At 33.9% G+C, this 12,584-nt stretch overlaps 1 protein-coding gene across 1 annotated transcript in view; it reads right to left on the reverse strand.

The window, feature by feature from the left end:
* Nucleotides 1-12,584, reverse strand: part of AP4E1 (adaptor related protein complex 4 subunit epsilon 1) — a 52,374-nt gene that overhangs the window by 28,269 nt on the left and 11,521 nt on the right. Inside the window, exons 6-10 of the mRNA XM_072962451.1 lie at nt 11,497-11,656; nt 9,758-9,924; nt 6,515-6,588; nt 386-508; nt 174-283 (exon numbers count right to left, since the gene is read on the reverse strand). Coding sequence (XP_072818552.1) covers nt 174-283; nt 386-508; nt 6,515-6,588; nt 9,758-9,924; nt 11,497-11,656 — 634 coding nt within the window. The remainder of the gene's footprint in view (nt 1-173; nt 284-385; nt 509-6,514; nt 6,589-9,757; nt 9,925-11,496; nt 11,657-12,584) is intronic.

The following is a 12,584-nucleotide window of genomic DNA, read 5'->3' on the forward strand; positions in this document are numbered from 1 at the left end:
GAGAAGTTCCATAAACTTTAGTAGAAAGAACAAAATGCACTCGAAAGTTAAAATACATGACATATACACATACACACACATACACACTGCCTACTTTACTCTCTCTCCGTAATACCAACAAAAAGTTTAAAAACTATAACACTTGATGTACACTACTGATGATGCCAGTTTACCTCTCTTTTAATAATGGGATCAGGATGGTCTAAGCATTCAATTATTGTCATCTGGTGTTGAAGAGCCAGAGTGGGATCCTGTTGGATAACATAGGTAAGAGCCTTCAGTCCTAGAAACAAAGATTACATTATGGAAAGTGACTTAAAAAAATAGCTAGCAAATTTCAAAAAGCTCTCTTTATAATTTCCATCAAAAGGACCAATCATCTTACCTAAATATTTGAGATTTATTTTAGGTGACAAAACAAATTTTCCAATGCACTTGGCAGCCTTCTCAAGTAATTCTGATTTAGGATAAATAGAATAAACTGTATGCACACATTCAAAAAGAATAGCTAGAGAAATAAAATATAAAAATATCAGGGATCTTATTAAGGCATAATAAAAGAACATATTTGTATAGAACTCATAACAAAACAAACTAATCAAAAGGTCAGTTTTAGTCAAAAATCTTATTTACGGAAATTTTTCAAAGACATAAAATTTACTATTTTCAGGCTTACACAGTTATTAGGATTACATCACCCCAGTACAACTTAAAAAGAGTTATATATATATTAAAGGATAAGAATGACATATTCATTCATGCAACAAGTATTTTCTGAACCCTCCTATGAACCAGACATTGTTCTACTAGTATGGATACAGCAGTGACAAAAACCTCTGCCCTCAAGGAACTCACATTCTAATGGACACAAAGTAATGTATTCATTGTTCCTATGTAAATAGATATTTCCAATACTCCTTGAATTCTTCAAAATGATTTATTTCCAGGCAGTTTTACCACTTATACACAGAAACCGTACATGGAATTTATTTCAAAGTGGTTTATTTTAGTATAATCATTTTAGTGTGCTCTAGCATTTATTTCAAAATAGAGTCACTACTGAAATAGGTCATTTTTTAAAAATTAACCTTCAAGGATACAGAAGATCTACTGAACATCCTGATAGTGTTCAAATTTGATTTTCTAATATTGTCAAAGATCTGATAACTATAATAGAGGATCAAAGTAGACACAAAAAAAATTTTAAACTCTCTTAAAGAGCATGAGTCAAAGAGCTGGAGCTTTGCCATCGTAAAGAACAATCACTGAGGCACCTTCATGCCCTGTGGAATCACAGTATGAGAAGTGAGACAGAATCAGCAGACTTAAAAACAGTTCTACTACAAGTTGAAGCATATCATATCTTTGATAGAATCACTCCTGCTCCGTTTCTAAAAGCTTAAAACATTTTCTTCCTACACAAGATATAAGATAGATCCTGAATATTCAACTAGCTATGATTTTACATGCTAAGGTGCCTATCAATTGATACACACATAAGTTTTGTGTCAAAAACTTTACAAAAATAAACACCTCCTAAAGGAGAGGAAAAAAATCAGAAATAAACATTTTAAAGAAATAAACCTCTCTTTAAAAAGGGAACTGACTTTGATTAAAGGAAAATCTACATAGTAAGTCAAATGAACCTAAAAAGATACTTTATATATTCAGATGTTATGCTGTAAAATGTCTTTACTCTGTGCTATGAAAAAGCTGACTTAACGACTTAATGAACTAAATAAAGAGAGCCTTTAGGCAACTGACTAATCAACTCAGCCAGGAGCAGAAAAACTACCAATAAACCCAGCCCTGAGCCTACTTCTGTGAACTAAGAATGATTTTACATTTTTTGAGATGTAAGTGGTATATAACGTTATTAGCTTTAGGTGTATAATTACATTTTTAAAAGTTGTTTTTAAAAAAAAGGCACTGTATGACAGAAACCTATATGACCTACACAAAGCCTAAAATATTTACTATCTGGTCCCCTTTTCAGAAAAAGTATGCCAAACCTTGAAGCTATGTGAAAGTCCTAAGAAGATTTAAAAATGATGATGCTTCATTTTCTATCATAACTGACATATTTTTCCTTTATGGATTTCTGCTATTCAGAGCTCTCCTGCTATCAAAATGTTTTACTAACAAAAGCTTCTCATTATCCACCTAAAATTTAAACTTTTATATTTAGATGCTAATAAGATTTCTGAAAAGCTAGTTTAATATTCAAAAAATGCATTTATTAGTCAACAGGCATAAATAAGCTGAAAATGAACTTAATAGGTTTTTATTACTTTTAAATAATTTAGAGGCCAAGTCCCTTTATTCTCCATCTCTGCAAAAATCTTGAGTATAAGTCCATAAATGAAAAAGCAGTCACTCTGCTGTCTTTTCACTGCAGTGGTTAAAAGAAAAGCACCTCTAAGGATTTCTAAATGAAAAAATGCAACAGGGAGCTTTGTTTACTCCTCCGGAGCAACCCAAGTCCTAACAAAAACACCATCAAGTAAAAATTACCAAATTAAAAATTAGTAATGTCCTAACATTTGTGACACTGTGACTTTATCATAGATATCTGGGGTTGGATTATGCACAAAATTTGAAGAACTTCTACTGACACCTTATCCTTCAGACCAGACTTCAGTTTTAAATGAGTTATCTACTGTTAGCACTCTGGCAAGGAGATGGGGGTACCGCCCAGTGAGGGTAGTAGTCCAGATTCTCCACGCTGCCTCCTTAGAGAGGGAGGGAATCCTGGTTCCTTCTGGGTGGGGGATGGGAGTATCTCACACCCCATTACTGCTCCCTATGTGGTCTCTACTGAGATTAATGGGGTTGGCCCCAATATGTGTGACCAGTGGTAAAAGCCTTGACTCTTTTAATAAGCTGCTTCTAACACCACCTCAGTAAAGATGGGAGGGGTACCTCATTATCCCCTACTCCTGGATAATGCGAAATCCAGCCTTCCCACAATTCCACTAACAGAAGGGACCCCCTTAAAACCTGGCAGAGATGAAACTGCAGCTCCCCTCTTGGGCTTCTCCACCACCAGCCCCATAGGAGAGTTGGGGCACCTCATTATATCTGGTGAGGGTGGAAACCTTAACTCTCTACTCAGTCTTTGCTGCTGTGGGTGGTCCATAGCTTTTCCTGTGTGGTGCTTGATTGCCATAGAGGGGCTACTGTCTAAAAGTTTTCTATCTTGCTAGTCTGCCCTTCTCTTCTTAGCCCTTTGACTGGAGAGCAGACTTTTTTTGGTGCATTTTTATCTGTGCCTGTTGGCATTTCCAGACTGCTGGCTCTCCAGTACCCAGACTGGGGTATATGAGGCAAAAAGAAAACCCAGGGTACTCACCTTGCTGTCATTCCTTGCATGCCAAGGTCGTTCCTTACAAGACAAGGTTCCTAACTAGTCTACCTTCTTCATCCACCTTTCAGAGTCTTGTGTACTTAGTGGGAAAAACAAGGAAAATACTTCTATCTTCTTTTGATGGTTCTATCCCTTGAACTTCATTTTATATAATTCTTCCAATTCACTACATAGTTGACTAAGGTCGTTCTCATCTTATCTTTACCCTGCCCAAAACTATTCCATACCTCTGTATTTATACAGTATGAAGTCCAAACTCATTTGACTGCTATGAGAGGACCTTCACAATATGGCCTTTCCACTGCTCCCACTACAAATCGTCCAATGAGGGCGGTGAGTCACTGTTCTCTGAAACTGTTCTAAACATTCTCCATTCTACACAATCTTTCATGTTCCCTCTGCTTAGAACTCCCTTCAGTCTCCCTTCTGGCTATTTTAATCCCACCTACCTTTCAGAGTCCTATTATATCAAAAAATCCTTCTGTGCCCTGAAGGCCACAGAGATCTTTACCACCTCTGGACTCCTGTAATATTTATTCCCTGAACCTCCCCTTCACATTCTGCCTTATACTGGCATTATGCCCGCATAAATAATCTTTTCCACTATACTGTAAATTCCTTGAAGGCAAAGATTACATTTTCGCTTCTTCAAATCACTTTATACAATGCCTGGCACATAGCAGATACTCAAAAAATGCCCCTGATGTGATTTATTTCTTGATTTGGCACTAAGGTAATTTAAAATAATGGAACTTCCACAAAAATATGGTTTAGAAAGTATTTAAGCTGAAACCTAATAATATAACTGATAAAAGTAAAATAACTTTCTCTTCTTTTAATTCAATTAAAACATATTACTCACTGATTAATCCAGTGCCAGATACTGGGACATTCTCATCAATAAGACAGACACAGTCCCTGCCCTTATGAAGTTTATAATTTAAAATACACATTCTTAAGCAATAAAATATTTATATCAAGGTTACAAGAGAATATTCTATGATTCATAAAGGCAATGTAAGCTATAAACTGTATCAATACAAATATGGGGAAAATGCAGAACAATGCAAAGATGAATAAAGGAAATACACAAAACAACAGAAACTAAGTTTCTGTGGCAAGGTGAAACATTGGACTGACAGCCTACAAAGAAATAAATTGTTGGTGTTGGTCCCAGCAATCTTAATAAAAGGATGTCCTAATGGAGAACATTAAAAAAAACTTCCTCAGGTATACAGTATTCTCTAAATCGAAAGGAATAGGTAACAGTGGTTATCTCCAGGAAGGGGAACTCGGTGGTGAGTGATAAGGGTCAAAAGGACACTTACTGTTCACTGTATACCCTTTTGTACCTTTTGAATTTTGAACCATGTGCATATATTACCTATTCAAAAAAATAAAAAAATTAAAGCTGAAATGTCAATTACCAAAAAAAAAATCTCTACAAGAAAAAAAGCAGATTCTTAACTGATTTTAAACAGAATTCCTTGAGAGCCTTTCAAACCCTACCCTAGACCATGACTATATCTCAAGCGAAACTTTCTAAATTAACTTTAGCTACCTGCAAAGATTCTGACACTTCTCTGGACCTTCCTGCAGCTCCTAGACAAACCACCTGACTCAGTAAGGGTCATCCTTATCTCTGGTCCCTTATTCTTTCTATTACATAGTAGGATCCTAGATAATATCAATGGTTCATTACACTATACATTCGTAAGGGCAGGGCCTGTGTCTACCTTATTCTTCCTTTAATCTTCCACACTTAGCATGGAGGAATACGTAAGCCAATCAACTCTTTCCTCAATCTGTAGCTAGTTTACAAATCAAGTTTTTGTTTTGTAGGCATTCAATAAATATTGATTGGACAAATGAATAAACCCAACTTATTGCCTTAACTACCATTTATACATGCAAAACAAAACATGTATCTATCCTTCAAAATTTCCTATCCCAATTCACTACCATGTGCATTATTTTTCCTGTACTAGTCTTATGCATGCAATCCTTTCTTCTTATTCCCACTGCATTTTTGTCAAGCACTTTTATTACAGTAAACTAGTTCAATGTTTGCCCTCTAGTTTACCCGAAACTTCTACAACAACTGTTCTTAAAGATCCAGAGTTTACCACTGTCTGGAAGAAAAAGTAACGCTCTTCATCCCCTCCTTCATGGTATTTTACTAGGTTAATAAATGACTCCTCATTTGAGTTATATCTTTCAATGCCTCTTCTACTGCTCTTCCCCACAGCATGCAAAATTCAAAGTGCTTTACTTCTATCTTTTAAATATCTCCAAATATGTCAATTTCTTCAATGAGCGTTCTCAGACCGATCAATAAAGAACAGTTCCTCCCTCTGGCTATTAAGACTAAAGGTTTCTTTTTTGGTTACTTTTCTTATTTCTCCTACCTTCTCCCCAACATCTTACTCTTGTCTCCTATCACTAAGTTACTTTTCAAAATTGTATTTAACATAAACAGCTATTGTCTCCTCACAAAACAATGTTATTTTTCCATATCCTTATCTATATCATACTCAGCCTTCAGTTGTCTTCTCAAATACTACTTTTTCAGAAAAGCCTCCCTTGTTCTTCCCTCATCTAAGACTAGCTGCTATGCTCTGCACAGTAACTTGTAATTCTTCTCTGTAACGTTTATAGTACCTGCCCCTATCCATCTATCTAGGCTGTGAGCTCAGTGATAACACTGTTTTCTTCACAGTTGTATTCCAAGCATTTTGCACAGGGCCTGATAAATAACAAAAACTTAAGAAATATTTGACTATTTGACTGACTGGTTTAAGAACTGTCTGCAGTATGGAATAGATCTACTGGGTTATCTTCGCAGTCAATTAGATGCTTGATGAATATTTTCAATAAAGAGAAAATTTTTCTTTAAAAATAAAGTCTTAAAATAAAAAGAGAGACAATTATAATAATAAATTTATGTCAACATTTAAAACAATGCTGTAATTTCAAATTATTTCTATTAGTTATTCAATGCTTCCAGTGAAAAATAATAACCCAGAAACCCCCTTAAAAATTAACATTTAAAATTCTACTGCAATTTATAGTATTCTAACTATAGATTTAGCTTTAATAATGAAAACACTATTAGTCATTAGAACAGCATTTACATATGTTACCTACCATATGTGACATTGTGATTTAACTCAGCTCTTCGTAAGGATTCATCAAGAACATCATACATTAATTCACTTGTCCTGTTTAAAAGATATTTTATTTGCAGCAGAATTATAGTATTATAACCCAATAAAACATAGTTTTTCAAACTTCTCTCTCTTTAAAACTGAGGATCTACAGAAAAGAAGTGAAAGAAATTCATTTTATGAAGTTACGGGAATTTCACTTCTTAAAGATTCCATTCGCTCTTTTTCATGTGTTATAATTTCCTGCTTCATCAAAGCTGACTAGTCAATGAAAAGAAGTCAATCAACTCTTTCCTTAACCTGTACCTAATTTACAAATCAGGTTTTTCTTTGGTTGAACATACTATCTTTTATATTTTCTTTGTAGTAAATTATTTGCTTCAAGTTACTACAGTAATACTTCATATATCCAGATTATTCCAGACAGTATATTATCTATATTTTAAATACTGATTTTAAAAAGTATTCAAATACTAGTCTTTCTTTGAGCAGCACCAGGTTCTTCAGAGAGAAAATTTTAACTTTCATTTAAATATAAAGAAATTATATTCTGTGGAACTAACAGATTTGTACCATCCTCAAGTAACTGATTATAGTTACAGTAACTAGGGTGAAGTACATACTATACAAACATGCAGTACTTTATACAGCCCTAGCACTGTGCCTGCAAGCCTTTTCTCCAAAGAAAAGTCTTCTCCAAGAGGCCAATGTGAAACTATGGCTTCTCAGCTGATACTTTTGTATGGTTTATGAACTAAAAAAGCACTAATAGAAAAAAAACTATCATCAACATAGAATATAGACAATAGTGCCCTGCAGAGAAACTACACTGTAAAACAAACAGAACTACCAAAATAATTTGAGGCTATACAAATTACATATCATGTATGTTACATCTTGCTCAGAAAATTTTTTCCCAAATGTACAGCTATAAAATTCAATTTGAAGTGCATGTACTTTTACTCCATCTTAACTGAAGTATAAATACCCAGTGAGAATCCAGAACCATATTCTAAAATTCCTCATTTTATTACGTAAGCATTTCTTCCACAGACAACAACCATATAGCAGACATTACAAATCCCTCCCCACCAAATTTGGTAATACTACACCTAGATTACAGTTTAGTTTCTCAATTTTAAAAGCCAATGTCTGGCATCCATAATTAACCACATGAAACATGGAAACATTTGTAGACATGGTTGAGTTAAATGTTAATCTAAGAAGACATAAAACACAGGAAATATTCAAACAACAGATATAAAAGACCATAAGTATAAGAGAATTTCCAGTAAATTACTTCTTTCAATAAAATGCATTAGAATCCTATAATAAAAGAACTTAACATTTTCACTTTGCCACATTGATCTAAGCATGTCTTAAGAAATCTATGTTAAGAAAACATCTCATTAGAGTTGGGACAACAAAGGATAAAATATTTTAAAGTTCCATAACATTATAAAAGAGTTCCACTCTTTATTCATTTAATTAAGCCTAATTTCTATTCAGCTGAGCTCCCTAAACTCTATTCAACATACTGATCTTTGAAGTTTCCACATTCATCCATGAAAAAGGAAGGAAGATAATGAGTTAATGAATTTAGTAAATTCACTAAATGCCTCCAAAGTTATTTCCTGACAACAAATGATGGCATTAAATCTTTTTAGACCAGTGAGGTCTGGATGCATTACTATGAAATTTGTGATTTTAAAACAAAATTCCAGCAAAATCCATCTAGAGCTCCACAATAAGACAAACATTTCTAATATGCGTGTCTGCTCCATCACCTCCAGGTTTTCACCCTAGGTTTCAATCAAAGTTGAGATTCATCAGCAGAAAAAAGTAAAATAGCAATACCAAGAGTGATACAACCCAGTTAGTGCTCAACAAGAGCTCACTGAAGACGCATGCTGACATGACTCTGAGGAGGCTTTATTACCAGGAGCAATAGTCTAGAGGACAATCTTTTGATAAAGCAAGGCTAAAGAATTAGCATGTAAATGCATCCTACTGCATAAGACAGAACTGTATCTTTAAAGTCAGAACCTGATTGCAAATATCTTCTTAAGACAGAAACACAGCAGAGACTCAAGCCACGCTCCTTGCTCTCAAAGGGAGTAAAATCTAGTTGGGCTTGCTCTCTAACAGTTCAGAAAAAAACAATTTTAATTAAAAAGAATATGTGTGCACATATGCACATACAGAAAGAGAAAGAATGATAAAGATAAATAATTGATGAATCTAGGTAAAGGGAGCTCCTTGTACTACTCCTGAAACTTTTAAGTTTGAAAAACTATAGCAAAATTAAAAGTTAGAAAAAATACATACATATGTTCATGTATAACTGAAAAATTGTGCTCTACAATGGAATTTGACACAACATTGTAAAATGACTATAACTCAATCAAAAAAAACTTTATATAAAAAAATACATACAATTGGAAAGACACTCATAAAGAGTTTAATAAAATTATTGTCTAAAAGAGTAATTCAGGCAAATGAGCTGCTCCAACTAGAGCAACAGGGTCAGCAAACTTTAGTGACCATGCCTAACTTGGCCAGATGTCTGTTTTCATATGGCTTCAGCCTAAGAATTGTCTTTGCATTTTTAAATGGTTGGGGGAAAAAAATCAAAAGAATGGGGGGCGGGTAATAGCTCAGTGGTAGAGCGCATGCTCAGCATGCACGAGGTCTTCGGTTCAATCACCAGTACTTCTACTAAAAAATAAAATAGATAAATAAATTTAAAAATGAAAAGAAAAAATATCAAAATAGAATTTCATGACACAAAGATTATATGAAATTCAAATTTTAATATCTACAAAAAGGTTTTTTGGAACACAGCTGTGCTCATTTATATACTGTTTATGGCTGCTTTTGAGCTATATACGACAGCAGAGTTGAAAGGCTGTCATAGGCAACATACAGTGCATAAAGCTTAAAATAGTTATTACCTGGCCCTCTACAGAAAACGTTTCCTAACCTCCAAACTAGAATGATTAAGAAAGTTTCGAAGAAGATAAGGAACTTCAAAGTACCCTTTCCTAGGAGTAGGATTTAGATAAGCAGAGAGACAGGATTATCCCAGCAACCTGAATTTACAGACTACTTACAGTGGTTTAAGTATCACTATTAAGCCAATGAAGCAATGGGAAAATCTGGTTTATCATGAAACCTCTGGATGACTAAAACTTAAGACTCAAATTTACTTAGAATAGTTTACCTTTGATCATCTTTTCCTAGAAGTCCTAGTATCCTCAACAGCTGAATCTGTAACCACGGTGCTGGTACGCTGTGGTAGTTGAAATCTACCGGAAGCTTTCCTCCAACTACTTGCTTCAAAATTGTTACAAAACTCCCAGTCAAGTCTTTATATGCAGATGAATTCTCCTACATCCAAAAACAAAACAGAATAAAATAAAAACAAAAAACTTTCTGTTAATAATACTGTCTTAAAATAAAAGAGACCTGGTTGAAATGCCATATGGGATCTAACTTAATACATGCTCACTTAGAAGATTAATGTTCACAGTTAATGAAACAGTCCTCTAATTTGCATAATTTCTTCCATGATGAAACTCCTCTGGCTACCAGATCTGAAGCTGAGTCATCCCCAAAAAACTCCCACCACTCTACTTGTCCCCACACACAGTTTAATCACATTTCAAAAGTTCTGTAATTACATCTTAGAAACTTTAATAGCTAGTATCAGCAATTAAAGCAAAAATTGAAAAGAACTGGCATACTGAAAATAAGAAGTAATACCTCTACTTCTGATGAAAATCAAGGCCTGTTTACCATCTCTAAACGTTGTTTGCAAAAGGCTTATCATGTAATTGAACTAAAGATGTCCTAGGTGGAAGAGCACAGCCTACAATAACATCCAAAATCCCCAAAATCAGTAAGCCTGCTTATTAAAAATTAATTAACCCTACAATATTTAAAGATATTTGTGATTCTGAATGAGTGTGCCTTGATTACCTGACTAATCTCTTGGACTGGAGAAATTTTTTTTCATCTTTTCTTTTTAACTGAAGTATAGTTGTTACACAGTATTATATTAGTTTCAGGTGTACAACATAGTGATTTGACATTTATATACATTACAAATTGATCACCACTATAAGTAACTGTAAGTAACCATCTGTCTGGACTGGGGAAATTAAATACACATTCCTCAAAATGAATGTTAGATTCTTCATTGTAATTTTTATTATGTATCAAGGACAAATTTTTGGAAGAGAAGTAATAGCTCTTTCAAAGTTTAATAAATGTTAGAGGAAAATTAAGATTTAATATCTATTTATACCACACTATTTTGGAACACACAATGCATAAAAGAGAAGATAATCTTCAGTTCTTTAATTTTAAATTGGTATCAATAGCATATTTCATTTCATTATGAGGCATGACGAAATCTCTCACAAATATATACTTTCAGACACAAAGGGTTTCAGGCAATACACAGGGGCTGAATTAGTATAAGCCCATATCATCATTTAGAAAAATGTTTTACTGTACCATTCAACCCTCCTTCCTCCCCTAACACAGAGTCAATGTATGGAGTTAACACTGCAGTCTATGCCTTGTACATCCTCCAACAATTCTCCTCATTTCTATAAGCTATTATATACATCCCATGAAGTTGTATAAAGGAAGTCACTGCTTGAAAAACCACAAATCTGCAAATTTCAACCACCTTCTAGAGCTACCATTTTTCCATATTTCTTTAGTAACACGAAAATATTTCAGGCGTTAAAAAACAGACTAAATCTATAACATGTCTACTACTCATGCTATCAACAATGTGCAAAACTTACTATTAAAAGGTCAATAATAAAATTTTAAAATGTTAATTAAACATTTTACTGAAAAAATTTGGTAAGTTGAGTCTTCTTTTAATTCCACAATTGTATTTTTCTAATGGTAACTACTCAGTACCTGCTCAAAGTTCCAACTTACCTTTATCATCTTAAGGTATATGTGCAAGGAAGCAGCCATGACCCCAACATCTCTGTCACAAAGTGCTTTCCGAAACTTAATATGGATATGCTGCACTTGATTAGGAGCGATGATGTGGAATTTATATAACGCCAGGACAGCTTTCCTTCGTATAATCTCCCTAAAGATAAAAAATAAAAACTAAATAAACCATCTGAACTGTCAGGCATTCAATTTGAGAAGACTATGGACCAGATGATTTCAAAATACAAGCTACTACCTTAATCTAAAAAGAAAGAAAGAATTATACATTTACTATTAATTCTTTATTCTAATTCACCAAACTATAAAATGTGGTTATCTCAAGGGGGTAAGACCTCAAGAGTTTAACTGCCCATGTTATATATTTTTCTAGTTATAAAATTTTTTGGTAACAAGCATATTACTTTTGAAACCAGTACAAACAGAAACAAATTCCTTAATTTCCTAATTCCACTTTTGAAAGCTGTATCTCTAGAAACTGGGGAAAGAATCCACAGTAAGTTTAAATTTGTAAAAGGTCATTTTGACTGGTAATATTAAACAGTCTTTTTATTAAATTAAAAGTCTCCTTAACATTCTAGCTTTTCATATTTCTTTATATCATGGGCAAACATACTCCAAATACTTTAGGGGGCAGGTGAGTATAGGGGGGACTTACATTAAAAGATGTTACTCCTCTCCTTGCCCAGCTCATGTTTCAAAAACCTCATTACAATGAAGAGGAAAGTATACACAAGTCTTGCACTTCATTTGTAACAGATAATGTCTAGCACACAAGAAGCAAAAATAAACAGTTGCTAACCTACGAACATAATGCAGTTTCCAAGGAAGTAAATTCCTTGTTTTTCTCTCTCATGCCTATTTCTGCGCACCTCATATTGGCAGACCATGCTGCCAGTTCACAATAGCAGCAGTGAAGTATTTACTTTTAGGGTTCCTTAATAAGTATTTCTGTTACCTAAAATCATGGAATCTCAAAAATGAGATTATTCAATGCAATCCTGGGTGTTCTACTCAAGAATACCTTTTACAAGATTCTTAACAAATGGTCATCCAGCTTCTGCATA

The sequence above is a fragment of the Vicugna pacos genome, chromosome 6, assembly GCF_048564905.1.
Source record: "Vicugna pacos chromosome 6, VicPac4, whole genome shotgun sequence".
NCBI lineage: Eukaryota > Metazoa > Chordata > Mammalia > Artiodactyla > Camelidae > Vicugna > Vicugna pacos.